Source organism: Lontra canadensis, unplaced genomic scaffold, assembly GCF_010015895.1.
Source record: "Lontra canadensis isolate GAN:19392208 unplaced genomic scaffold, GSC_riverotter_1.0 scaffold48, whole genome shotgun sequence".
NCBI classification, from domain to species: domain Eukaryota; kingdom Metazoa; phylum Chordata; class Mammalia; order Carnivora; family Mustelidae; genus Lontra; species Lontra canadensis.
The window spans coordinates 8,950,718-8,978,661 of record NW_022631042.1 but is presented as its reverse complement, the minus strand read 5'-3'; the positions used below and the strand labels follow the sequence as shown (position 1 = coordinate 8,978,661).

Below are 27,944 nucleotides of genomic sequence, written 5' to 3'. Positions count from 1 at the left end.
TCACATGGTATAGGACTAAATTTCAACCTATGATTTCGATGGTGAGCGCACAACCAGTCCATTGCATTAACCCATATATTGTTTAAGGTGCAATTTTTAGTGTCCATATTTCTGGAAATGAAAGAAAAAATGTATTTTAAAAAATATACATTCATACTGATTTCAGGTGATAAGAATGCCATAAACATATGTAGATACCAACATGGATGTGTCTAGAGATATATGAGTGAAAGTAACTTGCAGAATGACATATATAATCTAAGACAATTTGCATACAATTTTTCAATGTGCAAAATAACAATATACTTAATATTTTGAAAGATTTTCAATTTTATATATATATATAAAGATTTTTTATTTATTTGAGAGAGAGAATAGAGAGCATGAGATGGGGAAAGTCAGAGGGAGAAGCAAACTCCCTGCTAAGCAGAGAGCCCAGTGTAGGACTTGATCCTGGGACTCTAGGATCATGACCTGAACTGAAGGCAGTTTCTTAACCAACTGAGCCACCCAGGTGCCCCTCAATAATATATTTTTAAGGGGACACACACATATATAGCAAAATACAAAAAGGATGTATGGGAATGAAAACTTCAAATGTAAGGTAATGGTTACCCTGAGGTGGACAGAGTTGAATGAAGTGGGGAAAAGGTTCACAAAGAGTTTGTTTGTTTGCTTCTTTCTTTCTTTGAGGGAAAGTGGGGGGGGGGCGGCAAAAGGAGAAGAAGAGAGAGAATCTTAAGCAGGCTCCACACCCAGCACAGAGCCCAAAGCAGGGCTTGATCTCACGACCCTGAGATCATGACTTGAGCAGAAATCAAGAGTCAGATGCTTAACTGACAGCTACCCAGGCACCCCAAATAGTTTCAAAACTGTACATTTTTTTTAATTGAAAAAGTAAAAATATACCAAATGGGATAATTCTGACTGGCTGCTGATAGTGAAAAAAGCTATAGTTTTTATATGATGTTATTGTACTTGATCATATATTAAAGTGTTTTCTTGGTTTTAATACTTAGCCCATTGATATTTTTGGGTTTTCTAGGCAGATCATTCATTTCAATTCATTCCTATTCTTACATCTTTTCTTTTTTTTTTTTTTTTTTAGCAGCAGGGATATGCAGCCATCTTGCCTTATTCTTTACTCTTTTTTAATATTTTTAATGAGAATAGTGTTATTACATCTTTTATTTCTGGGATACATCCTATATAGGGATATAACACTATTCCCTTTTTTTACAGCATCCATTTTTTGCTTGTTCTTTATTCAATCTAGCCATGTCTGCCTTTAGACTTTTAGGAACTATTAATTTCTGATCCATCAATACCATTTCTACTTTGTTTTCCAGGGATATTACAGATTTAAAAAAAAATCATTTCTTGGAATTTGGATAGCAGAGGAAAGCTGAATATGTGCATAGTCTGCCATCTTGAATGAATGTATAATTTTATTAGTAATAAGGAATTAACAAAATAATTGTAAACTTTAATGTGCTAGCCACCCAGTTTATAGCAGCATTATCTACAATAGCTAAATTATGGAAACTGCCCAAGTGTCCATCAACTGATGAGTGGATAAAGAATATGTGATAAATACCCTGGAATATTACTTAGTCATTAAAAAAGAATGAAATCTTGCCATTTGCAATGACATGGACGGAACTAGAAAGTACTATGCTAAGCAGAATAGGTCAACCAGAAAAAGACAAATACCATATGATTTCACTTATGTGGAATTTAAGAAACAAAACAAATGAGCAAAGGGGAAAAAGAGGGAGAGAGAGAGAAAGAGACAAAGTAACAACAGACTCTTAACTATAGAGAACAAATTAATGGTTACCAGAATGGAGTTAGTTAGGGAGAGTGGTTAAATAGGTGATGGAGATCAAGGAGTGCACTTGTGATGAGCACTGAGTATTACATGGAAGTGTTGAAATCACTGTACTATATACCTGAAACTAATTACACTGTATGTAAACTAACTGGAATTTAAATAAAAACTTCCAAAAAATGTGCTAGCCACCCAAACTCATTCTCTGTCTCTAGAAAAATGGACTTTTAAAAAAATCTGTTGTTTGGGGGCGCCTGGGTGGCTCAGTGGTTAAAGCCTCTGCCTTCGGCTCGGGTCATGATCCCAGGGTCCTGGGATCGAGCCTCACATCGGGCTCTCTGCTCAGCGGGGAGCCTGCCTCCTCCTCCTCTCTCTCTCTGCCTGCCTCTCTGCCTACTTGTGATCTGTCTGTCAAATAAATAAAAATCTTTAAAAAAAAATCTGTTGTTTGAAGAAAGAAAATGGACTCAAGATGCAGCATTCAAAGTTTTGGTTTGACCTAATATTTTCACATTAGCAATGGTGGTTGAACCCTGGGGTGACTTTCTGAGAAATGACAGGGCACTTATCTCTGGAAGATTTCATTCCTAGTTTGTTGAATTTTTTTTTAAACATAAAAGGGTATAGAATTTTGTCAAATGTTTTTTCCACAACAACTGAAATTTCTTCCTTCATTATGTATATATATATATATATATATATATATATATTATTTCTTCTCTTTTTTTTTTTTTTTTATGGACAGAGATCACAAGTAGGCAGAGAGGCAGGAAGACAGAGAGGAGGAAGCAGGCTACCCACTGAGCAGAGAGCCCGATGTGGGGCTCGATTCCAGGACCCTGGGACCATGACCTGAGCCAAAGGCAGAGGCTTTAAGCCACTGAGCCACCCAGGCGCCCCCACTGTCTGATTTTTGTATGTTGCACCACCTTTGTATTCCTGGGACCAATCCCACTTGTTCACGGTGTACAATCCTTATAATATGCTGCTGTATTTTCTTTGCTAATATTTTGTTGAGGATTTTTGCATCTATATTCAAAAGGAATATTGGCCTGTAGTTTTCCTTTCTTGTGAGGTCTTTGTCTGGCTTCTTTATTTGGGTAATACTGGCATCACAGAATGAGTTAGGAGCTATTTTCTCCTTGTCTATATATATATATATATTTTTTTTTTTTAAAGATTTTATTTATTTGTTTGACAGAGAGAGATCACAAGTAGGCAGAGAGGCAGGCAGAGAGAGAGAGAGAGAGGGAAGCAACCTCCCTGCCGAGCAGAGAGCCCAATGCGGGACTCGATCCCAGGACCCTGAGATCATGATCTGAGCTGAAGGCAGCGGCCCAACCCACTGAGCCACCCAGGTGCCCTCTCCTTGTCTATATTTTAAAAGAGTTTGAGGACTGGTGTTATTCTTTAAATATTTAGTTGAATCTTCCACTGAAGCCATCTGATCCTAGGCTTTTCTCTGTTGAAAGTGTTTTGATTGTTGATTTAATATCCTTATTTATTATAGACCTATTCAGATTTTATGTTTCTTCTTGAGTCAAGTTTGATAGTTGGTACGTTTCTAAGAATCTGTCAGTTCCAGGTAAGTAACATAATTTGTTGAGGTGCAATATTTCTTAGTATTCTCTTATAATCCTTTATTCCTGTGAAATAAGTAGTAACACATGCACTTTCATTTCTAATTTTAGAAATTTTAGTCTTCCCGCTTGTTTTTCTTAATCTGTCTAGCTATAGCTTTCTTAATTTTTGTTGATTATTTCAAATAACCAACTTTTAATTTTTTATTGTAGTAAAATATACATAACATAAAAATGACCATTTTAACCATTTTAAGTGTACAGTTTTGTAGCAGCATTAAGTGTGTTCGCATGGTTGTAGAATCATCATCACCATCTTCCTCCAGAACTATTTAAGAGATTTTATTTATTTACTTGAGAGAGAAAGAGCATGAATGGGGGAAAGGGCAGAGGGAGAGGGACAAGCAGACTCCCCACTGAGTGGGGGACCCCCCCCAATGTGGGGTTCGATCCCAGGACTCTGAGATCATGACCTGAGCTGAAGTCAGATGCTTAACCAACTGAGCAACCCAGGCACCTCCAGAACTTTTCAAAAAGTGTTTTTTTTTTTTTCACTTACAAAACTGAAACTCTGAACCATTAACTATTAACACACCTCCCCATTTCCCCTTACTCCCAACCGGTGGCAACTACAATTCTACTTTCTCCTACTATGGATTTGACTACTTCATATAAGTGGACTCATACCATATATGCTCTTTTGAGCCCAATTTCTTTCATTTAGCATCATGTCTTTAAGTTTCACCCATCTGGCAGCTCATATCTGGATCTCCCTCCTCTTTAGGAGTGAAAAATGCTCTGTTAGCTGTATATACCACATTTTGTTTATCTCTTCATCCATCAATGGACACAGGCTGCTTCCACTTTTGGCTGTTGTGAAATAATGCTGCTATGAACCTGAGTGTTCAAACTAGTTCAAAGTAGATACTTTGATTTGTATTGATTCTATTGGTTTTCTATTTTCTATTTTATCCCCACTCCAATCTTTATTAACCTGCTTGCATTGGATTTTCTTGATTTTCTTTATTTCCTTAAGGTGGAAGCTTAGGTTATTGATTGGAGGTCTATATTCTTTTAAAATGTTGGCATTTACAGCTAGAACTTTCCTAGATTTTTTTATGTTTCCCCATAAATACCTGTTCTGATGCCTAGACACAAAGTCTGCTGGGAAGTTTGGGATGGAGAGGAAATGGGCAATATGAAGTTGCAATTTGTGTAGAGAATACAGAGAGGGCCAAACAATAAACAATTCTGTACTATGCAATGGCATATGTTCTTTGCATCAGATAATGATATACCTTATATATATAATATATATCTCATACATTGTATCATATATAGAGATAGATGGATCTTAGGTAATTAGTCCAAGATAGCCAAAAATACTGCCTTAGGGTTTTTTATATTTTGTGGTTTACTTAAAAATATTTAGTATTTATCTGGGGTACCTGGGTAGCTCAGTCAGTTAAGTGACCCACTCCTGATTTTGGCTCAGGTCATGATCTCAGGGTGGTGAGATCAAACCCTATGTTGGGCTCCATGCTGGGTGTGGATCCTATTTAAGATTTTCACTCTCTTCCTCCCTCCTCCCTCCTACCTCCTCTTGCTCTAAAATAAATAAATAAATAAATAAATAAATAAATAAATAAATTCATATTTATCTAGAAGTGTAATTCTGTATTTCTTAGTACCAAAGTCTTTATCATGGAAAAAATTAAACACGCAAGCCTGTGTAGAACTTGACATTCTAAGGAAGGAAATGTAATACCTATCTTATCTTTATATTTTAATTTGCTAAAGAGTATTTAATGAAATCAGTTTTAAATCCAACTACCCTGAATGTATCAAAGATAAAAACCCAATCTCAGTGATGTTTCATCTTTTCAATTTTTTCCCAACAGCTAAGGTTAATCAATCTATTGATTATAAAATCATATTATTATTAATTATAATTGTATATAAAATTATACATTTTATTGGCAAGAAGTTTGACATTCTGATTGTTACCCTGAAGATAAACATTGGCTGATCATTGGGGCTCCTGGGTGGCTCAGTGGGTTAAAGCCTCTGCCTTTGGCTCAGGTCATGATCCCAGCATCCTGGGCATCAGGCTCTCTGCTCAGTCTCACCCCTCCTCTCTCTCTGCCTGCCTCTCTGCCTACTTGTGATCTCTGCCTGTCAAAAATAAATAAATACCACCCTTTTAGTATTTTACTTGCTCCTTCATATACTCTTATCTGGACAAAATGACAAGGCGGAAAAATTCACCACAAAATAAAGAACAAGAGGCAGTACCAAAGGCTTGGGACCTAATCAATACAGACATTGGTAATATGTCAGATCTAGAGTTCAGAATGATGATTCTCAAGGTTCTAGCTGGGCTCGAAAAAGGCATGGAAGATATTAGAGAAACCCTCTCGGGAGATATAAAAGCCCTCTCTGGAGAAATAAAAGAACTAAAATCTAACCAAGTTGAAATAAAAAAAGCTATTAATGAGGTACAATAAAAACTGGAGGCTCTCACTGCTAAGATAAATGAGGCAGAAGAAAGAATTAGTGATATAGAAGACCAAATGACAGAGAATAAAGAAACTGAGCAAAAGAGGGACAAACAGCTACTGGACCACGAGGGGAGAATTCGAGAGATAAGTGACACCATAAGACGAAACAACATTAGATTAATTGGGATACCAGAAGAAGAAGAAAGAGAGAAGGGAGCAGAAGGTATATTGGAGAGAATTATTGGAGAGAATTTCCCTAATATGGCAAAGGGAACAACATCAAAATCCAGGAGGTGCAGAGAACCCCTCTCAAAATCAACAAGAATAGGTCCACACCCCGTCACCTAATAGTAAAATTTACAAGTCGTAGTGACAAAGAGAACATCCTGAAAGCAGCCTGGGAAAAGAAGTCTGTAACATACAATGGTAAAAATAGTAGATTGGCATCAGACTTATCCACAGAGACCAGGCAGGCCAGAAAGAGCTGGGATGATATATTCAGAGCACTAAACGGGAAAAACATGTAGCCAAGAATACTATATCCAGCTAGGCTATCATTGAAAATAGAGGGAGAGATAAAAAGCTTCCAGGACAAACAAAAACTGAAAGAATTTGCAAACACCAAACCAGCTCTACAGGAAATATTGAAAGGAGTCCTCTAAGCAAAGAGAGAGCCTAAAAGTAGTAGATCAGAAAGGAACAGAGACAATATATAGTAACAGTCACCTTACAGGCAATACAATGGCACTAAATTCATATCTCTCAATATTTACCCTGAATGTAAATGCCCCAAACAAAAGACACAGGGTATCAGAATAAACCAGATAAAATCAGATAAATAAATCAGATAAATCAGATAAAAAACCAAAACCCATCTATATGTTGCCTACAAGAAACTCATTTTATACCCGAAGACACCTCCAGATTTAAAGTGAGGGGGTGGAAAACAATTTACCATGCTAATGGACATCAGAAGAAAGCTGGGGTGGCAATCCTTATATCAGATCAAATAGATTTTAAGCCAAAGACTATAATAAGAGATGAGGAAGGACACTATATCATACTCAAAGGGTCTGTCCAACAAGAAGATCTAACAATTTTAAATATCTATGCCCCTAATGTGGGAGCAGCCAACTATATAAACCAATTAATAACAAAATCAAAGAAACACATCAACAATAATACAATAATAGTAAGGGACTTTAACATTCCCCTCACTGAAATGGACAGATCATCCAAGCAAAAGATCAACAAGGAAATAAAGGCCTTAAATGGCACACTGGACCAGATGGACATCACAGATATATTCAGAACATTTCATCCCAAAGCAACAGAATACACATTCTTCTCTAGTGCACATGGAACATTCTCCAGAATAGATCACATCCTTGGTCCTAAATCAGGTCTCAACCGGTATCAAAAGATTGGGATCATTCCCTGCCTATTTTCAGACCACAATGCTCTGAAGCTAGAACTCAATCACAAGAGGAAATTTGGAAAGAACCCAAATACATGGAGACTAAACAGCATCCTTCTAAAGAATGAATGGGTCAACCAGGAAATTAAAGAAGAATTGAAAAAATTCATGGAAAGAAATGGTAAGGAAAACACAACAGTTCAAAATCTGTGGGACACAACAAAGGCAGTCCTGAGAGGAAAATATATAGTGGTACAAGCCTTTCTCAAGAAACAAGAAAGGTCAAGTACACAACCTAACCCTACACCTAAAGGAGCTGGAGAAAGAACAAGAAAGAAACCTTAAACCCAGCAGGAGAAGAGAAATCATAAAGATCAGAGCAGAAATCAATGAAATAGAAACCAAAAAAACAATAGAACAAATCAACAAAACTAGGAGCTGGTTCTTTGAAAGAATTAATAAGATTGATAAAACCCTGGCCAGACTCATCAAAAAGAAAAGAGAAAGGACCCAAATAAATAAAATCTTGAATGAAAGAGGAGAGATCACAACTAACACCAAAGAAATACAGACAATTATAAGAATATACTATGAGCAACTCTATGCCAACAAATTTGACAATCTGGAAGAAATGGATGCATTCCTAGAGACCTATAACCTACCAAAACTGAACCAGGAAAAAATAGAAAACCTGAACAGACCCATAACCAGTAAGGAGATTGAAACAGTCATCAAAAATCTCCAAACAAACAAAAGCCCAGGGCCAGACGGCTTCCCAGGGAAATTCTACCAAACATTTAAAGAAGAACTAATTCCTATTCTCCTGAAACTATTCCAAAAAATAGAAATGGAAGGGAAACTTCCAAACTCATTTTATGAGGCCAGCATCTCCTTGATCCCAAAACCAGACAAGGATCCCATCAAAAAAGAGAACTACAGACCAATATCCTTGATGAACACAGATGCAAAAATTCTCACCAAAATACTAGCCAATAGGATTCAACAGTACATTAAAAGGATTATTCACCACGACCAAGTGGGATTTATTCCAGGGCTGCAAGTTTGGTTCAACATCCACAAATCAATCAATGTGATACAACACATTAATAAAAGAAAGAACAAGAACCATATGATACTCTCAATAGATGCTGAAAAAGCATTTGACAAAGTACAGCATCCCTTCCTGATCAAAACTCTTCAAAGTGTAGGGATAGAGGGCACATACCTCAATATTATCAAAGCCATCTATGAAAAACCCACCGCAAATATCATTCTCAATGGAGAAAAACTGAAAGCTTTTCCACTCAGGTCAGGAACACAGCAGGGATGTCCATTATCACCACTGCTATTCAACATAGTACTAGAAGTCCTAGCCTCAGCAATCAGACAACAAAAGGAAATTAAAGGCATTCATATCAGCAAAGAAGAAGTCAAACTATCACTCTTCGCAGATTATATGATACTATATGTGGAAAACCCAAAAGACTCCACTCCCAAACTGCTAGAACTTGTACAGGAATTCAGGAAAGTGTCAGGATATAAAATCAATGCACAGAAATCAGTTGCATTTCTCTACACCAACAACAAGACAGAAGAAAGAGAAATTAAGGAGTCAATCCCATTTACAATTGCACCCAAAACTATAAGATACCTAGGAATAAACCTAACCAAAGAGGCTAAGAATCTATACTCAGAAAACTATAAAGTACTCATGAAAAAAATTGAGGAAGACACAAAGAAATGGAAAATTGTTCCATGCTCCTGGATTGGAAGAACAAATATTGTGAAAATGTCTATGCTACCTAAAGCAATCTACACATTTAAAGCAACTCCTATCAAAATACCATCCATGTTTTTCAAAGAAATAGAACAAATAACCCTAAAATTTATATGGATCCAGAAAAGACCTCGAATAGCCAAAGGAATATTGAAAAAGAAAACAAAAGTTGGTGGCATCACAATTCTGGACTTCAAGCTCTATTACAAAACTGTCATCATCAAGACAGCATGGTACTGGCACAAAAACAGACACATAGATCAACGGAACAGAATAGAGAGCCCAGAAATAGACCCTCAACTCTATGGTCAACTAATCTTTGACAAAGCAGGAAAGAATGTCCAGTGGAAAAAAGACAGCCTCTTCAATAAATGGTGTTGGGAAAATTGGACAGCCACATGCAGAAAAATGAAATTGGACCATTTCCTTACACCACACACAAAAATAGACTCAAAATGGATGAAAGACCTCAATGTGAGAAAGGAATCCATCAAAATCCTTGAGAAGAACACAGGCAGCAACCTCTTCGACCTCAGCCGCAGCAACGTTTTCCTAGGAACATTGCCAAAGGCAAGGGAAGCAAGGGCAAAAATGAACTATTGGGATTTCATCAAGATCAAAAGCTTTTGCAAAGCAAAGGAAACAGTTAACTGTTTAACAAACAACTGAGAGAATGGGAGAAGATATTTGCAAACGACATATCAGATGAAGGGCTAGTGTCCAAAATCTATAAAGAACTTAGCAAACTCAACACCCAAAGAACAAATAATCCAATCAAGAAATGGGCAGAAGACATAAACAGACATCTCTGCAAAGAAGACATCCAGATGGACAACAGACACATGAAAAAGTGCTCCATATCACTCGGCATCAGGGAAATACAAATCAAAACCACAATGAGATACCACCTCACACCAGTCAGAATGGCTAAAATTAACAAGTCAGGAAATGACAGATGCTGGCGAGGATGCGGAGAAAGGAGAACCTCCTACACTGTTGGTGGGAATGCAACCTGGTGCAACCACTCTGGAAAACTGCATGGAGGTTCCTCAAAATGTTGAAAATAGAACTACCCTATGACCCAGGAATTGCACTACTGGGTATTTACCCTAAAGATACAAACGTAGTGATCCGAAGGGGCACGTGCACCTGAATGTTTATAGCAGCAATGTCTACAATAGCCAAACTATGGAAAGAACCTAGATGTCCATCAACAGACGAATGGATAAAGAAGATGTGGTATATGTACACAATGGAATACTATGCAGCCATCAAAAGAAATGAAATCTTGCCATTTGCGACGACGTGGATGGAACTAGAGGGTATCGTGCTTAGCGAAATAAGTCAATCGGAGAAAGACAACTATCATATGATCTCCCTGATATGAGGAAGTGGAGATGTAACATGGGGGGGGGTTAAGGGGATAGGAGAAGAATAAATGAAACAAGATGGGATTGGAAGGGAGACAAACCAACTGAGAGTTGCTGGGGGTGGGGGTAGGGAGAGGGAGGTGGGGTTATGGACATTGGGGAGGGTATGTGCTGGGGTGAGTGCTGTGAAGTGTGTAAACCTGGTGATTCACAGGCCTGTACCCCTGGGGATAAAAATACATTATATGTTTATTTAAAAAAATAAATAAAGTCAAACATAAATAAATAAATAAATAAATAAATAAATAAATAAAATATTGGCTGTTCATTTGAGCTATTTGGTTGAATGACTATAAGAGTTGTATAAAATCCTTGCCAGCAAAAACTTCAGAGTAAAATTAACTCTAAATTGTTATCATGAGGGCAGAGGAGAAAAATGCTTGCTATAATACTGTGACAATTAAATATGCAGAGTTTATGCTAAAACACTTCAGCAAACATTTGGCAAGGGGACACAAGTGATTTCTAAATTCAAGAGTTGTGCTGTTGTGCTTTAGTGAAACAGATTCATTGGGGATGAGAAGCTCCACTTAACTGCGATTTTTCTCCACCCAGTGATGGGCAAGAGAGCAGTTCAGAAGCAGTTTTGACTTGTGACTACCCCTGTAGTTGCATGTTTATGTTTCTAGAACTTATAATAGTGAGATGTTTTGAACAGAATTATGAAGTAATTTGTCAGCCTCCCTGCCCCATTCGTGTTGTTCTTACTCACTCTAGCATCGATGCTGATTTGTTAGTCACAGATTACATCTTCCCCTCCTCTCACCAACACCCCCCACCTCCTGTAGAAAGGAGCCTTGATGTCTCATCGAATTTAGGCAAGTAGATTTTCAGTACTGACTTGTTTCTATTTGCCAGAGTGGGAGAAACAGATTCTTCAGAAACAGAACTTAATTGATCTCCGTTGTAAGCTCCAGAGGATGAATGGTCAGTAAATGAAAAATCTGAACTCCTTAATATTAAATATCTTTCCAAAATAACAGGGCATTAGGTCAGAGATGACTCAGACTTAGGACTCAAGAGACCTTAGCTTGCAGTGAATCTTATTTAATTTAGAAAAATCAGGGAATTTGAGGACTGGTAAGAAAGTTAAAACAAACAAAATGAAACAGAACTTGAGTATTTATCCAAATATTACTCAAGTATTTGGATAAATACTCATTATATTTAAACATGTATGCTCAAATATGTAGATCTCAGGATGATCATTTTTTTTTAAAGATTTATTTATTTGACAGAGAACACAAGTAGGCAGAGAGGCAGGCAGAGAGAGAGGAGGAAGCAGGCTCCCCGCTGAGCAGAGAGCCCAATGCAAGGCTTAATTCCAGGACCCTGGGATCAAGACATGAGCCAAAGGCAGAGGCTTTAACCCACTGAGCCACCCAGGATGATCATATTTTTGACCACCACAAAACATACTTATTTTTTAAATCTCCTGACCTTCATCATCTATTGAACAGAAGGAAGGTCCAAAGGCAAGTTATTCAACTCTCAAGAAATCAGCAGAAGAAGATGTACCAAATTATTCATTCTATCATTGATCAACTCTGTTTCCCTGAAAAGTATAACTCTGATACAGAGAAGGAACAAATCCTAAGCTTTGAAAAATGTACTTCAATTTTGGTCCTGGGAGATATTAGCAACTCTAACTTGTTTTTGGATGGCATGGATCAATTGCTATTGGAATGTGTTTCAGAGCTTTATTTCCCAGTAGGTTTGGAAGATGACACTGAATAGAAAAATCAACCAATAAAATCTCCAACTAGCCTCCAAAAATGGAATCAGAGTAACTGGATCCCTTTCTCTGAATCAGATTTCATCTCCTTTCTTTCTAGAACCCTTGTGTCTGCACTGTGTGCCTCAGCCTCCCACCCAGGCTTTCTCCACCATCAGAACTGAAATAGGTCTACTGTCCTTAATATTCTACTCTGAGAGTTGGTGAACATTAACACTCTAGTAACGTTTTAACAGCTGCCTTTAATACCTCACAGTGAATAAGGTGAGGATTTTCACCCCTAACCCAAATCACTGGTAAAATGGGCAGAGTGGTTAGAGCCTCACAATCCAGTCATTTCCTGAACCACCAGCTGCAGCAATTCTTCCAGCTTCCCATTCTCTTGGTTTTCTATATGTATTAATACAGATTTAAATGAGTTGCACTGGTGTTTTGGAGAAAAAGGCTTAACATTTCTGGGACCTATTCCTCCCTTGAGGTCTGATTCTGCGAGTTCTGATGTGAGGGAACCATGGCCAATGGTAACTTCTAGAGTGTTCTGCACTCCTGCACAGCAGAAAAGGCTTCAATGGACCTGAATGTTGGCTCGGCCACCTGCCTGCTCCATGACTTTGTCCAAGTGACCTAAACTCTAAGCCTTGGATTCCTCATCTAGGAAAGGCAGATAATATTACCTACCTCAGAGGGATCTTGTGAGAATGAGCAATAGAATACGTAGATCTTTTAGCACAGTGTCTAGCATCTAGTCGGTGCGTACGAAACAATACCATTTGTCGTGTATTATCTTTTATGCTTTGTGCAGGTATCAAGTAAGACCTAAACTCTGTAGGAATACCTTGATATAAAAAATTAAAATGCGGGCGCCTGGGTGGCTCAGTGGGTTAAGCCGCTGCCTTCGGCTCAGGTCATGATCTCAGGTTCCTGGGATCGAGTCCCGCATCGGGCTCTCTGCTCAGCAGGGAGCCTGCTTCCCTCTCTCTCTCTCTCTCTGCCTGCCTCTCTACTTGTGATCTCTCTCTGTCAAATAAATAAATAAAATCTTTAAAAAAAAAAAATTAAAATGCATTCAACTCAGTGTGAAAGGGAAATTTCTATAAAAAGGAAAAAGCGGCATTTTTAAGGATATGTATATATCATTTTTTTAAAAAATATTTTATTTATTTATTTGACAGAGAGAGATCACAAGTAGGCAGAGAGGCAGGCAGAGAGAGAGGAGGAAGCAGGCTCCCCGCTGACCAGAAAGCCCGATGCGGGGCTCGATCCCAGGACCCTGGGATCACGACCTGAGCCGAAGGCAGAGGCTTTAACCCACTGAGCCACCCAGGCACCCCTGTATATATCATTTTTAAAATTTTTCTGATAGTATAGCTGTATCAAAACACTAGCTGATGGGGTTGGGCTCCAGGTATTTCCTCTTTTTCTGCTGATCCATTTTCCCGAGTGAGCTAATTTTAACCTGCAAACCCAAATCCTGGGGCTTCTCTGGGACACCCCCTCTTTACTCGGTTGTTTTTGAGATCACTGACTCCTGTTTGTTTCTGCCTCATCCCCAATCTTGACCCTGAATTCTAATTTCATCCTTTGCTTTATGCTTGACATATTAGCTTCGCAGGAAGGGCTCAGGTCCTTCCCACTGGCAGGTGGCTTTCTAGTCTGAGCTCTGTTAAAAAATCAATGCTATTTCCACATCCTCTAGTGTTTACACCTCTTCATTACTCATGTTTCACACCATCTACAATTTCTTCAGAGTCCTGTCTTCTGACCAATCTCCAATATAATTCCCAGATTCTCTATTCATTTGCTTGTGACAATTCTCCTTCAGGTCTAGCTTGACAGTTTTTTATAAGAATCAGTGAAGAGTACTTGAGGATTTGGGTTTACCAGGACCTCGTTTTGGAATGCACAGGAATCTGAGATGGAATTTTATTCTATGTACACGCTGACTTACTGAAAAAAAGAAAAAAAAGTGGGAGGGGCAGAGGGGAGAGAATGATATTTTATGATCACTGAGTGTTCATATATTTTCATTTTGATCTTGAGGTATGAACAAGCAGCTATCACAAGGCATATAAAAATGAACCAAGTTTTTTTTTTTTTTTATTTTCAAAAAGCAGTGAAAACATTTATACAGGACATTATGAAATTCCAATGCCATCATTAGGACCCAACTCCTGCAGTTTACTGGTGCAGAATCATCACCAAAAGCTGGTCTGCAGGTAGGCAGGCAAGCAGGATCAAAGTATTCCCTTGAGTGCTAGAATTCTCTCAATAATAATACTCCTACTAATAAAGGGAACCTTCCCTTAGCTGGATAACCCGGCGTCAACAGGCAACAAAGTTCATCCCAATGTAAACATGTGGTTTTCTGACACCGGAGGAGCAAATACAGAACTTGCTGGAAGTAGAACAATTTCTCAGTTATCCCAGTATAGTGATCCTCACGCTTTGCTTCTTTGCTGCGTGATCCCTATGTATTCTTTCCCATTCGTCCTCTTCCGTATCCTGGTCAAATGTTTCAGGGTACGCTGGTAACTTGTCTTTGGGGCATTCTTCAAAGTAAGTGCGAATATATTTCCCCACAAACCACCCTTTGTACTCTTCAGGCGTTTTGCATTCCAGGCCGTTGTAGTGGACATTGTAGTGATGCTTTAACCAGTAGTAGAGGTAGTGGATATTGTAGTCACATCTCCAAGGATTATCTCGGAGCCATAAGAGTTTCAGAAAATACAAGTCTTCTAGTACTCCATAGTCAAAGTTTTGTAGACTGTTGTTGGATAAATCTAACTCTTCTAAATGTGTGAGTCCTAAAAAGGCGGCTAGAAACAGAAAATATTTATTAACGAGACGGGTAGCTGGGTCTCATCCAACTGTAGGGCGTATTATCAGGACAAATACAAAAAAGTAAGAGACTTAATTCGCCTGGTTGAAAAATGACGAAAAAGACTGCCCTCCTCTTCTTTTTCTCAGAGCGTTTACTTGAGAAAACTTGCAATTTTAAGTACTTTACACTCTCTTTGAAATGCATACATATCCTTTACAAGACTAGGGCTTCTCTCAACTTTACGAGCCAGGAATGCCTTTCCCAGGGACTGGAGAGCCATCTCTGAAATGTAAACATCAAGGGCAATAGCAGCCCTATCTTCCCCTTCCTGCGGACCTGAGGGCCCTTGCTCCTTCCCAGTTGCAAAACTACCTCTTCATATAAAGATGGAGGTTGTTTTTCTCTGGATAAAGCCAACTGGTCACCTCAATTACCAGATAAAGTGAGAGGCACCATGTATGACAAATAATGCTGTCAAGTCCTCTCACTTAAGGACTAGTTATTTACCCTGAAAACATGTATCAGTTGGGTTGTCTGCTTGGCTATATAAAAGGGGAAGATTTCTGTCTTTGCAATTTCTTAGAAGATTTCTTGTGTAGTGCATTATTACATTCTAATTGGATGCTTATTCAACAATAAAAGCCCCCCCGCCACAGCTACCTTTGTGGGGAGAATTTCTGTGTTGGGAAATTCTGGTTTTAATTATATTTTCCTAACAGCATATACATGTCTAAATGCAAAATTCTGAAGTATGTTTTTACTCACACAAAGCTTTTTCCTGGATTTAGTTGACTAGAATACATTATTTTATTTGAAAAATCAGTTTTATGTTAGCTTTCTAAAAAAATGTATTTTGGTCTCGACTGCATTTTTTTAAATACTCGCTGCAAAGATGCCACACAAAAAAGCATGAATTAGGAAAATATTTCAAATGCAAGACATTAGTGCATAAACAATGAAAAAATGTGTATGGTGATGATTTGACAGTTCCTGGGATATCTGCAAACTCAAAATGCTGTGAAAACAGCCCTTTCTCTGTTTAGAGGGAGGGAATTATATCCCGGTAGAGTCCAAAATGAAACAGTTTTTATCAACATTTTGAAAACATCTGGTTGTGTTTTGGCAAACTATGGGAGCTATCCGCTTTGAATCCATATGTATTTAATTCTGCTGGAGGGTGGGTAATTAACAAATATTAAACATATAACACAAAAATAAGACAAGAAAAACCTCTTTCTCCCCCCCCCCCCAGGAATAAAAAAGAAATCTAAACCTAGATTATCCCTATTTCAGTTGATGTAAACTAACCCTGGAACTTACTGGTCAACTTTGATTTCAAATATTTTGTTCCTATTTCAAGCATTTTCTCATTACTGTTTTAAAATACCCAGGGCATACAACAATGCCCTTATTTTGAGTTTGGAAAATGTGCTCTAATACCAATACCATGAGCCATTTTCATATCATTTGTTTTCAGACAAAACTCATAATTTCCTCTAAAAAGAATTCTTTCTATTTTGGTGCAAAAGCAATAGCTTGGATGGGAGGGTTGGGAACAGGCAGGCGGCTGGGGAGGAGCAAAAGGTTAGCCCATGCAATGACAGTTTTGAAGACACCGCATTTTTCCCCCTATTTGCTAACATTCTGTGAACCAACAATCTCAAATTTTACTTTCCTCAAAACAACTCAGCCCTTCAGACTGAAAGCATGTGAGAACATTCCTAGATTTTATTTTGTAAGTGCTGTAGTTTTTACTTAAACCCTACGTATTCAAGTACTTGGGAAAGGTGGATTTCACCTGTTTGTTAAAGGAGCTCAAACCCCAATAGGGTGTCTTCTTTCTCTCTTCTGCAACAAAGTCTGGCATTTCATGAGATTGTTATTTCACACCTTTTAAAACCAGTAAATCTCATTGCATTTAACTAAGTCTACTTTGGCACTGTTTCATCTCATTGGTCCTGAAATAAAGAAGGTCTTTAATCTTAGTATTTTTTAAAAAATAAGTAGGCTTCCTGCTCAACATGGGGTTTGAACTCTACAACACTGACATCGAGTTGCACACTGGAGCCAGCCAGGCGCCCTCAAGGTCTTTTATTTCAAAACCTCTTTAGGTCATTTTGACTTATTGAAGAGCTGAGATACTTTTTGTTCCAGGAAAATGGTTGACATTTGGTAGGTGTTCAACACATATTTGTTAATGTAGAAAATACTTTCCTGGGACTGAATTGAGCAAAGGAGAAAAAAGAATAAGACCGCTGGTAACAAGTTCACCTTGTGTGTCAGCAAGGAAAACACAAAGATACCCCCAAGTTTACGCCATCTATACAGGCCAAGATGTAAGTGTCGCATAGTGCTGTCATCATGGGAAAATTTTAAATTATCATTTCTTAATATTTTTAAAAAAGATGTTATTAACACTAAAATATGCCCTTGTAGCTCCGGAACATTCATTCTCAATTTGCACTTTCTATAATGTTAAAATCCTACTATTCTATTCATGGTATTAAGTTACCAGTAACAATTGAACTGAAGTAACAATTGAACTGAAAATATTTATGATATTAACATTGCATTATTAATAGTATTAAAACAATTCTTATAGATGGGATTTTTTAAACTGAAGTAGCACTATGAAGGCATGTATGTTACAAATCAGATCTAAATGGCAGTAATTCTCAGTTCTTTCCAAATCCATCATGTTTATATAATGTCCCATGCTTGTTTTCTCCAGAGGTTTTTTTCTTATTAGCAAATGGGAGAAGATTTGAAGGTTGGAAAAAGAGAATTAATCTGGATCTAGCATTAGATAAAATACATCTGGCTCTGGCTTGAGCACATTTCATCTTAATTTATGAGCTTGGTGCTTAGCAGATTGTTTCAAGTTTACTTTAATTTTTAAAGGTTTTAAAAATTATTTTTTTATGTATTCATTTGAGAGAAAGAGAGCAAGAGAACATGGGCAGGGACAGGGGGAGAAGCAGACTCCCCTGAGCAGAGGCCGATGCAGGGCTCCATCCCAGGACCCTGGGATCATGAGCTGAGCCGAAGGCAGACCTTTGTTTAAAGTTTTATTTTTTTAGTGATCTTTACACCCAATGTGGGGATTGAACTCATGACCCGAGGTCAAGAGTTGCAACAATCCACTGACTGAGCCAGCCAGGCACTCCTCAAGTTTATTTATTGATTTTTTAAAGACTTTATTTATTTGAGAGAGAGAGAGAGAGAGCATGAGTGGTTGGGGGGCACAGAGAGGGTCCAAGGGAGAGGGAGAAGCAGGTTCTCTACTGAGCATGGAGCTGGACCTGGGGCTCAGTCCCCAGGACCCTGGGATCATGATCTGAGGCGAAGGTTGACGCTTAACCGACTAAGCCACGTGGGTGCCTCATCCCCTCAAGTTCACTTTAAATAAGTCATTAAAGTCTTGCCTTAAACAAGTTGGGATTTAATGGATAGCAAAGAAAATGACAAATCTGAACTTCCCTTCAAAAATTACTACATGTTTAACATATTACTGACCATATATTCTTATTTTTAAAATCTATTCTACAAAAAACACTTTTACTTGGACAACTGAATAACTGTTGCTTAGTAATATATAATATTATAACCTTCATAAAGCAACATTTTGGTAAATATTTTTCAGCATGCCAAACAAGTTCTAAATTAGGCATAATGTTTAATTTAACCTTTTCATTATTTAGGTTAAAAAAATAAATTGCACTTACTACAAATGTTGTCATTAGAAAAAAGAATCAAAGAATACCCATCACCCATTTAAAAGGCTATTCTGTGGAACTTACCAGGATCTATGAATTCAATGCCATTGCTGCTGAGGTTTAATTTTTTTAGCTCATGAACATCTTCAAACTCCTTGGGTCGAAGTTGGTTGATTTTATTGTATGACAAGTCAAGTTTAACAATATCTGGAGGGATGTTGTTTGGAACTTTCTTCAGCTCTGGAAAAATTAGTAACATTCTGGTTATTGAGGTTTCCCCTCACCCCGTATTCTCTGTTGCTCTTCCACCTGTGGTTGAAGAGTGGGCTCTTAAAGGGGAATGGAATTATCTAAAGCCAAAGAACAAGACTTAGAACGTGCTAACTCCACCAAAGCCCTGTGGACCAGGTGCATCACACACAGAGGAACAGATATCACTCCTTGCCGAGTTGTTCAGAGAAATGTCCTTGAGGTGGTGGCAAGAAATTAAGAGGACAGCAGGCATCAGGTGAGGCACTGGGGTTCACTGCTGGTTCTCTGTTAGAAGCACCTGGGAAGCATTAGGGGGGAAAAAAAAAAGCTAAAAGGAAATGAAGCCAATCACACCACTCTATGAGTTTTCACTATTAATTATTGCCTATTTGTTATACTTTCATTTCATCCCTCTCCTTTGATTCCTTCCGTCAACAAAAAAAAGCTCAGGTCTCTCCACCCTAAAAAAAGAACAAAAAGTTTTTCACCTTGATGGTCCTCAAGCTGCTCTCTTATTGCTGCTTTCCTTGGGTGCTACAATTTGAGAAAGCATAGTCTTGACTTGTAGCCTCTGCTTCCTCATCACCATGTATTCCCAGAACCCTTGTGATTTAGTTTATATGCCACTACTCCTAGAGGCCTGGATTCCTCAGGAACAACAACAGTATTGTTGTAACTACTACTATAGAAAAAGCCTCATGGAAGAAGAGTCCAGGTTCTTTTTCGCAGCTGAATAGGAAAATAGGGTTCACCTAATTTGTCTCTACTATTTGTTTCTCTTTAAATCATGCCTTTAAAAATATAGTGTTTACATTATGTTTTAGTGTAATATTTGTCCTTTCTATTAATCTTTAACAAAATACTTTAAGGTTTCATTTAATTTTAAGTAGGGCAAGTGAAAACTTGAAGAGACACACACCTGTTTCCACAAAAGAAAATTAGAAGCAATAAAATATCCAAATTAACTGACACCTGAGAAACAACATGGTCCAAAGGCTTTCTGAATAAAATTTGTTGAACTTGTTACAGTAAAATACGCTTATAATAGGTGGTATCCATTTATCCATAATGCCCTTTTTTGGTACGGAATAGTTGTGGATAATTCTTTTTAAATAGTAACAAAACAAAACAAAACAAACAAACAAACAAACAAAAATAAAAAACACCACAACACCACCTCTGGTATTTAGGACCTATCCCATAATATATTTACTTTCATAAAGGCTCAGGCTTATTTTTTCCCTCTTTTAATACTCAAAATCCATGGTCCTAAATGGAATAGTATTGGTAGTTCCTTCTTTAGCATCCTCATTATTGCTAAATTTGCTCTATCTTTCTTGATGGGATCTCAGTATCTTGATATTTATGTGCAAGTATTAAGTGACAAGAACACTATGGGCTAAGTACTCTTATTATTCATTCTCATTTTACAGATGAGGAAACTGAGGCACGATTTTCCCATAGCCCTAGGATATAAATACACATGCTAGCTTCAGAATATATACTTCTATCCACTATGCTCTGCCACCTATTCCTGGTAACTTCCTGCCTCGTTTATACTGTTCCATCTGCCCTAGAATTATCAAGGTTGACAAAGGGTAAAGTTGGAATTAGGGAACAAGTGAGGTGGAGTCAGTATAACTGGGGTGGCCATGAGAACTTCCTAGCTCTATATTTAAAATGACATCTCAAAATTTTCAACTGGGCAATAAAATTAATACTACCTTTTCCTGCTTTTCCTCAATGGTAAGTCATTCCATCAGACATGTATACATTTTACTGATTGCTTTCATTTTTGTCCCTTCATGGTGGAGGCTTAGGACAATGCCTAATATATCCCAAATAAACAATGATATGTGGCAGAGAGCTTCTAAAATGGCACTCAGTATTTCATTTTGCCAGCAGACTCCATTCTACTGACTTTGACGAAATAAGCAGTCATGCTGGAGAGGCTTATGTGGCCAGAAATTAAGGGTGCCCTCTGGCAAACAGCCCAAAAGAAACTCGGACCCTCAGTCCAACAACCCTTGAGAAACTAAATTCTGCCAGTGGTAGTATGAGCTTGGAAGCTGAGTCTTTCTCAGTTGAACCTTCAGATGAAACCACAGGTATGAGTCCTGGTCAATACACTGATGGCAGCCTTGTGAAAGATCTGGAAGCAGAGGACCCAGCCAAGCCATGTCTGGTTTCTTGACCCACAGAAACTGTGAGGTAATAAATGTTACTTTATGTACTTAATGTACATGTACATAAAGTACATAATGTACGTAATGTACTTAATGTTGTTTCAAGCCACAAAGTTCTAGGGTAGTTTATCATAGTCAGCAACAGATAATACATTGTAAATAATAAAAACTAATTAAATGTTGAGTTTAATGATTTAAGGATACTAAGGACTCTTGTAATAAAAATGCCTTTAAAATAGGGAGTTCTCTTACTTTTTTCCTTTGGTAAGGCATGGTTCTGTTTGACCTAGAATTTTGTCTGCCAATATATAATATGTATATATTATATACATATTTTATTATATATATACATATTATATACATATTATTATACAATATATAATATGTGTATATATATACATATATATGTATATATAAAAGATTTTATTTGTTTGACAGAGATCCCAGGTAGTGTCTGCTAATATATTGAAAGGTGAAAGATTTTAAGACTTGAACTTATTATGATGTTCCAACAGTGAGGTAATCCTCCCTTTATGATTATCGAGACCCTAACTGGAAAGCTATATTCTCTTGGGTTCTACACGTAAACAAGGAGATGGAGATCTCAGCAATAATTAAAAACCATGGACACAACTGAAGACAGATCAAAGAAATAATTTTTTGACATTAAATGTTTGGAATAATTATTGAAAATGTCTGTGGCATCTTCTTAGAAAGCTTTCAGAAGCAGAATAGAGTTTTATTTCACAATACTCAGGATCTCACCTCTTCTTAGTACCTCCACTGCTACCATATTGGTCTAAGCCACTATCAGCTCTTGTCTGGATTATCCCCAAAGTGTCCTAAACCCATGTGATACAGTCAAAACATAGATCATGTCATTTTCCCAGATGGCTTCCATCCTCCAGATGGTAGAATCCTCCAGTTGTTCCCATCTTACTATGAATAAAAGCTCAAGTCCTCATTAAGTTCCAGTAAAGCCATTAAGGACTATAGGTCTTCCTTGCCACCACAGCAAGTATCTCGTAGGTTCTGAAAAACAGGCTGTTTAGCAGGACTTGCTTGCTGAACCCACATCTGCTAGGTTGGACATAGGGTGGATGACAGAGACCTCCCAAGCAACCACTGTATGACAAGCTGAAGTGGGTAAACCACAAATTAATGGGTAGAAAAAAATGTTTATGAGAACTCCCTGAAACCCAGCTTAAGCAATGTGACAGGCCTGTGGATGCTGGAAAGGGACTATGAATTGCAGAACCAACTTTGGCATTGTCAGCAGTTAAGAATAGGGCTAAAATAGGATCCACAAGTAAAACCAGGAAATGCAACCCGAAGCCTTTACTGGTATGGCTTAGAAAAATATGGAAAAATCTTACTTGTTGTACTGATGGATAAAAACAGTTTTTTAGTTCTTTTATCTTAAACTTGAATGAGAATTACAAATATTGATGCTAAGTGTGTGTGTCTTTATAAATACAGTGGCGCTGGGGTGGCTCAGTCCTTAAGTGTCTGCCTTTGGCTCAGGTCATGATCCTAGGGTCCTGAGATGGAGCCCCCCTTTGGGCTCCCTGCTCAGCCAGAAGCCTGCTTCTCCTTCTTCCACTCCCCCTGCTTGTGTTCCCTCTCTCGCTGTGTCACTCTCTGTCAAATAAATAAAATCTTAAAAAAAAAAAAAGATTAAATAAATACAAATTTCTCCAGGCCACAAGTCAAGTTTGGTCAATGCCCCCATTTCTAGACCAGGCACCACGTAGTTATTTGCTGCTACTTAAAATTCCTGGTGCACATTCAAAAAATACTTCATTTACTCTGTTACCACCCTTGACTAACCTTACCCCTCCCCAACCAAAACCTGCTGAGTTTGAGGAATAAATTGGAAAATGTTCTCCATGTAATTTCCCATTTAGTGTGCTATCTTAGTTTTCAGCAATGTCAGAACTGCCCTGAAGGCTCAGTAGCAGTAGGCAAGGAGCCACTAATGACTCTGATTTTACAAATAAAAACTTACTAATTATTGTTCAAACTAGTAGTGAAATTAACTTCAGAGACAGCTGAGAGCAATTTACCTGCATAATTCTCCCTGGCCCTAATCTTAGAAGTAAAATGAATCCTTAAAAATTACAAGTTATTCTGGTAAATGTGAAGCCAAAAGGCAGTTTTCAGCTCTCACTTTCATGTAGTTTTGGCAAATCCCTTTACCTCAATATGGCATAAACACGACTTTCAACTAATCTCACATTTATTCCCTTTGAAAGACTAAGTTTTGTTGGCCAAGTGCCTGTCCCCCAGTGAATAAAGCTATTATTTCTTTTTCCTGCTGTCCAACATTTAAAGCAAAATTAGTGATCTTTGAGGTCTGTGTGGTCAAACTGGCACATATTGGGGACCCTATGTACACCGTCTGACTCATCATCTGTCAGCCAGGAAAGGCGCAACTCCTATGTTGGGGAAATCTGGGTTTCCTGTGTATCTTCCTGAACGGGGTATATTATACAGAGCCTAAGAAGAAAGTAGGTACTGGGAGAAAGCACCCAGAAAGCTTTTCTACATTTTTCTTGGTTAGTAGATGTGCCTAGGATCTTGAAGGAAGAGATGACACAATGGCCTGGGGACTGCCTGTTTGACCTTAGAAGGGCAATTTAGCTTCTGTCACCTCAATGTCCTCCTTTATAAGGGTAATAGTACCATACTGCTCTTTGAGGGTTATGAGGAGTAAATTACATAATGCATGTGAACTACTATGTCTTAGGCACACGGAACATTTAGTTGACAGCTAATTAATACCACTAATTAATGCCACTGCTAGTTCTACTCTTACTAGCATGTCTTAGGCTTCTAGATCGAACATGTGGAACATAAGCAAAAGTATTACTACAGTTTGGCAGGCATTCTGCGAATTTGACATTTGTTATCTATTTTTAGAATGGGATAAGGCAAATGAGAGTAGATTAAATTCGGATTGTCATACTTGAATTCTAGTCATGATTTTTAATTCTATGTATTTTTATTTTTAAAGTTTGCTTAAATTATTGCTTTTGCAGGAGCGAAGAAAGCAGCTCAGTTATTATCATCCATCTAAAGCATATGGCCCTGTGCTAGGCAGTACCTGGGAGGAGGTTTAAGACACAACCACTGCCTTTAAACTTACGGGAATCAACAATACACCATGATGAAAAAGAAACAACCAACTGAATCAATATTTATATCAACCATAGTGAAACAATCTATATTGATATTGAAAGACAAAACTACCCTTCATTTTGTAATCTAAAAGGTCTATGCTCGGATTTATGTAGTCATTAACATCTGGAGGAACTTGACTTGACCTTTCATGGACAGTCCAGTATTGTTATATATATAAAATGTGTATTCCATGAAACTTTACATTGTTTCCAGTAAATAATATATGTATTTTAAAACAAGGGGCATTATCTGCACCCCAAATTTATAGGGCATATCTGGAAGGTCGTGTTTAGACAACAGTAAGTTGAGGAAAGAAAAAAATTTAAAAAGTATCTGTTTTTATAAGTTGACGTTTGCCAAAAGAAAATGAGAAAACAAGACAAGGGCAGAACTAGGCTCATTGTGGAGGGAAATGGCCCAAGAGCAGTCAAGCTGTAAAAATGGAAGCCATTTCCCTTCACTTAATTTTTTTTTTTCTTTTAAACTAGGCTCCACACCCAGCCTGGAGACCAACACGGGGCTTGAACTCACAACCCTGAGAGTCAATGCCTAACCAGCTGAGCCTCCCAGATGCGTCCACATTATCTATTCTGAATTTACGGTGTAATCTAGCTGTAGAAATCTTTAATTTTGTGTTGATGGCATTTTTCTCAGATAATCAATGAACCTAACTCTACGTATTTTCTCTTTATCACCTGTTGTAGCAGGTGCAAATTAACTTTAGCTTGAGGGGAGAGCTTCAGCTATATCGAGGAATTTTTCTAAACCAAGTCTAGGATTAGCAGCTTTGTATTAGGTTTTTAAATAGATAATTTAGTTTTTAATCTAAGCATCATGAAGGCACTCTGAGTAACACATGCTCTTCAGGATGAAACACTAAGGACTCACTGTAACAACATCAAGGAATTTCCACCTAATCTGGCTGCAGAGAAACAGCGTATATTGACTTCTCTGGAATTCTTTAAAGCTTCCATTGTTGAGGCAGCTTTTTGTTTGAGCGTGATCAGATTAAGGAAGACCGCAGGATTAGGCAGACCAAGGTTCAGATCTTCGCTTTGCTGCTTACTTGTCAGACCTCAACCAAATGACAGAACCCTTCCTGAGCTTCATTTCTCCCAGCTGTAAATGGGGATCCCACTAATTTCCTGGAAGCTGTGGGCAGCATGTGTGGGGGGTACCGGGAGAACAGTAGGTGTTCAGTGAATGAGCGCTTTCTCTCAAACTCAGAGGATCCTGGAATGGCATCTCCGCGGTGATGATGCTGGGCTTGTTCTCCCATGGCCTCAGCTCATGCACATTTCACAGGGTGTTGTAGCAAGCACACCTTTCCATGTCCCATGGCTTTGGGTGTGCTCTAACCAGGTGCCCTTCTGGGTCTGAGAGAGAGGCCAAGGCTTGAGCACTTCTTTGCTGATAAATGAACACGTTTTCTCCTGGTTCAGATTGCCGGCTTCTTCAGCGTCAACAAATTCCTGCCTATGGTTCCCCTGAAAGGAGCCACAGTCTCTGCGTTGCTCTTAACCCCCTCTTTTTGTTCTTAAAGAAACAAAACAAAGCAAAACCTCCTAAAATAAGTGGAAAGAATGATACCATGTTCTGATAGGACCCTAACCCAATGACATCTAGCTTTAGTTGAATATTATGAATAAGTCATTAATTCATGCCAGAAATGAAACAGACACTGTCCCATGGCACGTTATCCTAGGGTGGATTAGCAGTTCCCAGACCACACTTTGAGAACGTCTTCACTAGCCTGTCAGGAGCATTACTAAAATTTCCCATTTTCTTATTTTGTGAATTAATTCTGCACATGCAGACCCTCCTTAGTATCAGACCAAGACTGTGTGGGCGGTAAAACTCAGCAATGATTTTTCAGGAAGTAGTAAATATTCTGGGAAGATTTCCTTAGCCTCATAATTCTTGGAGTAACTGCTTCCAACTTAGCTCTTTCAATATTTTTAGGTTTTAATTAGGGAGCAATAAAGATACAGGATGTTAGCAAGCGTTTATTAAAACCTCAAGACCAGAGTCTTGGAAGTACCATATGTGTTCACTTCCCCTCCCTCCACAGTGCTCCCACCTGTCCTCTTTCACATGTGATTTCCCTTGAGGTACTTTCCCCACAGAGGCACGCCATGTTTTCGATTTAAGTCACATTAGATAGGCAGCATTTGGATGTGTTTTTATACCCACTTATTTACCTAAATTATATTATGTGGTGATTTAAGAGAAAGGGGGTTCTTGACAGCCACAGCTTCTGATTAGCAAGAGTAGGACCCAACTGGCTACCCTTCCTGAGCATAGCTCCTATCCCCCTCTGCTGTCCCCCAGACCACCAACCACGTTGAGTCTGAACCTTCAAAAAGCTTGGAGTAGATTCCATTGTCACTGGGGAAAGCCCTCTGGTGGAAGGGACACCAGGAATCGCGACACGCGGCAGAGTGGAGGGAGGGTTCTAAGATTCAAAGAGCATTTGTAATCCACCATGAAAAGGAAAAACTAAGAAACTTACAAACCTTTCCGTTTGCAGTCCAGCGTTTGGATGGGAAACACGTAATTGTAGCAAAGAGAAGAATCCACCTCAGGCTTGATGACTGGGGGTCTCCCGGACACTTGGGGTCTCGGGTCTAACCGTTCGCTTTCTTCTTCGCTGCATAACTGTTCAGGTTTTAGCTGCCTCAGTTTTTTGTTTTTCAGTTCTTGGGGGCTTTCGCACTTGGCGTAGTTCCCCAGATTCCGGTTTCTTGGAATCTGCACCATGGAAATAAGCGTTTCCATCTCGCAAGTACAGTGCCAGGGGTTGTCGTAAAGACGCAGGTAGCTCAGGAGAGGCGTGTAAATGAACACCTCCTCCGTCAAGACTTTGATCTGGTTGTGCTGCAGGAGGAGAGTAGTCAGTTTATTTAAACCAAAGAAAGCGTCGCCCTCAATTTTGGAGATCTCGTTCTGTTGCAGATCCAGGCTCTTCAGCCTTTTAAACTTGGAAAACATCTTGTTCTTCAATATGCGGATCTTGTTTCTCGCTAACAGCATGTGCAGCAAATCCTGAGGCCAGTCGGGCAGCACGTAAACTAGTTTTCTCTCTTGACAGTCTAAGTATTTCTCGTGGAGATACGTGTAGACTTCGCAGGGGAGGCCCGGTGCGTAGCGTTTGACTGGGCTGGAGCCTCTCCGGCTGCCCCCGGCCCGGCCATGATTGGCTCGGCCTCTGGGGCTTGCCTTGCGCAGTTCCGCGGCTTTACAGAAGAAGAGCAGGACGACCACGGTAACCACGCGCATCCTGACATCCAGCGGGTCCCAATTACTTGGTGTGACAGACGGAACAGTGAAAGTATTCCTTTGAGATCCAAGCTTGGGCAGTCTTAACTAATGCGGTTCAGAACGATGAGACCCAGCTGAGGTATGGTGGGAGGCCCTAAGCTGCAAGAGAAAAAAATACATGAAGAACCATTGCGAGCGTTGTGTCATTAACAGCAGCTTCAAAACAAAACAAAACAAAACAACAGTTATTTTCT

At 38.6% G+C, this 27,944-nt stretch overlaps 2 protein-coding genes across 4 annotated transcripts in view; one reads left to right on the top strand and one right to left on the bottom strand.

The window, feature by feature from the left end:
- The window catches only part of FBXL13 (F-box and leucine rich repeat protein 13), a 236,611-nt gene that overhangs the window by 95,973 nt on the left and 112,694 nt on the right, over window positions 1-27,944 (top strand). The window lies entirely within an intron of this gene.
- LRRC17 (leucine rich repeat containing 17) lies at window positions 14,352-27,723 on the bottom strand. The gene is made up of 3 exons (XM_032873297.1): window positions 26,946-27,723; window positions 18,893-19,048; window positions 14,352-15,087 (listed from the first exon to the last, which is right to left on the bottom strand). The coding sequence occupies exons 1-3, from the start codon at window positions 27,706-27,708 to the stop codon at window positions 14,690-14,692; spliced, it is 1,317 nt and encodes a 438-aa protein (XP_032729188.1). The 5' UTR covers window positions 27,709-27,723; the 3' UTR covers window positions 14,352-14,689.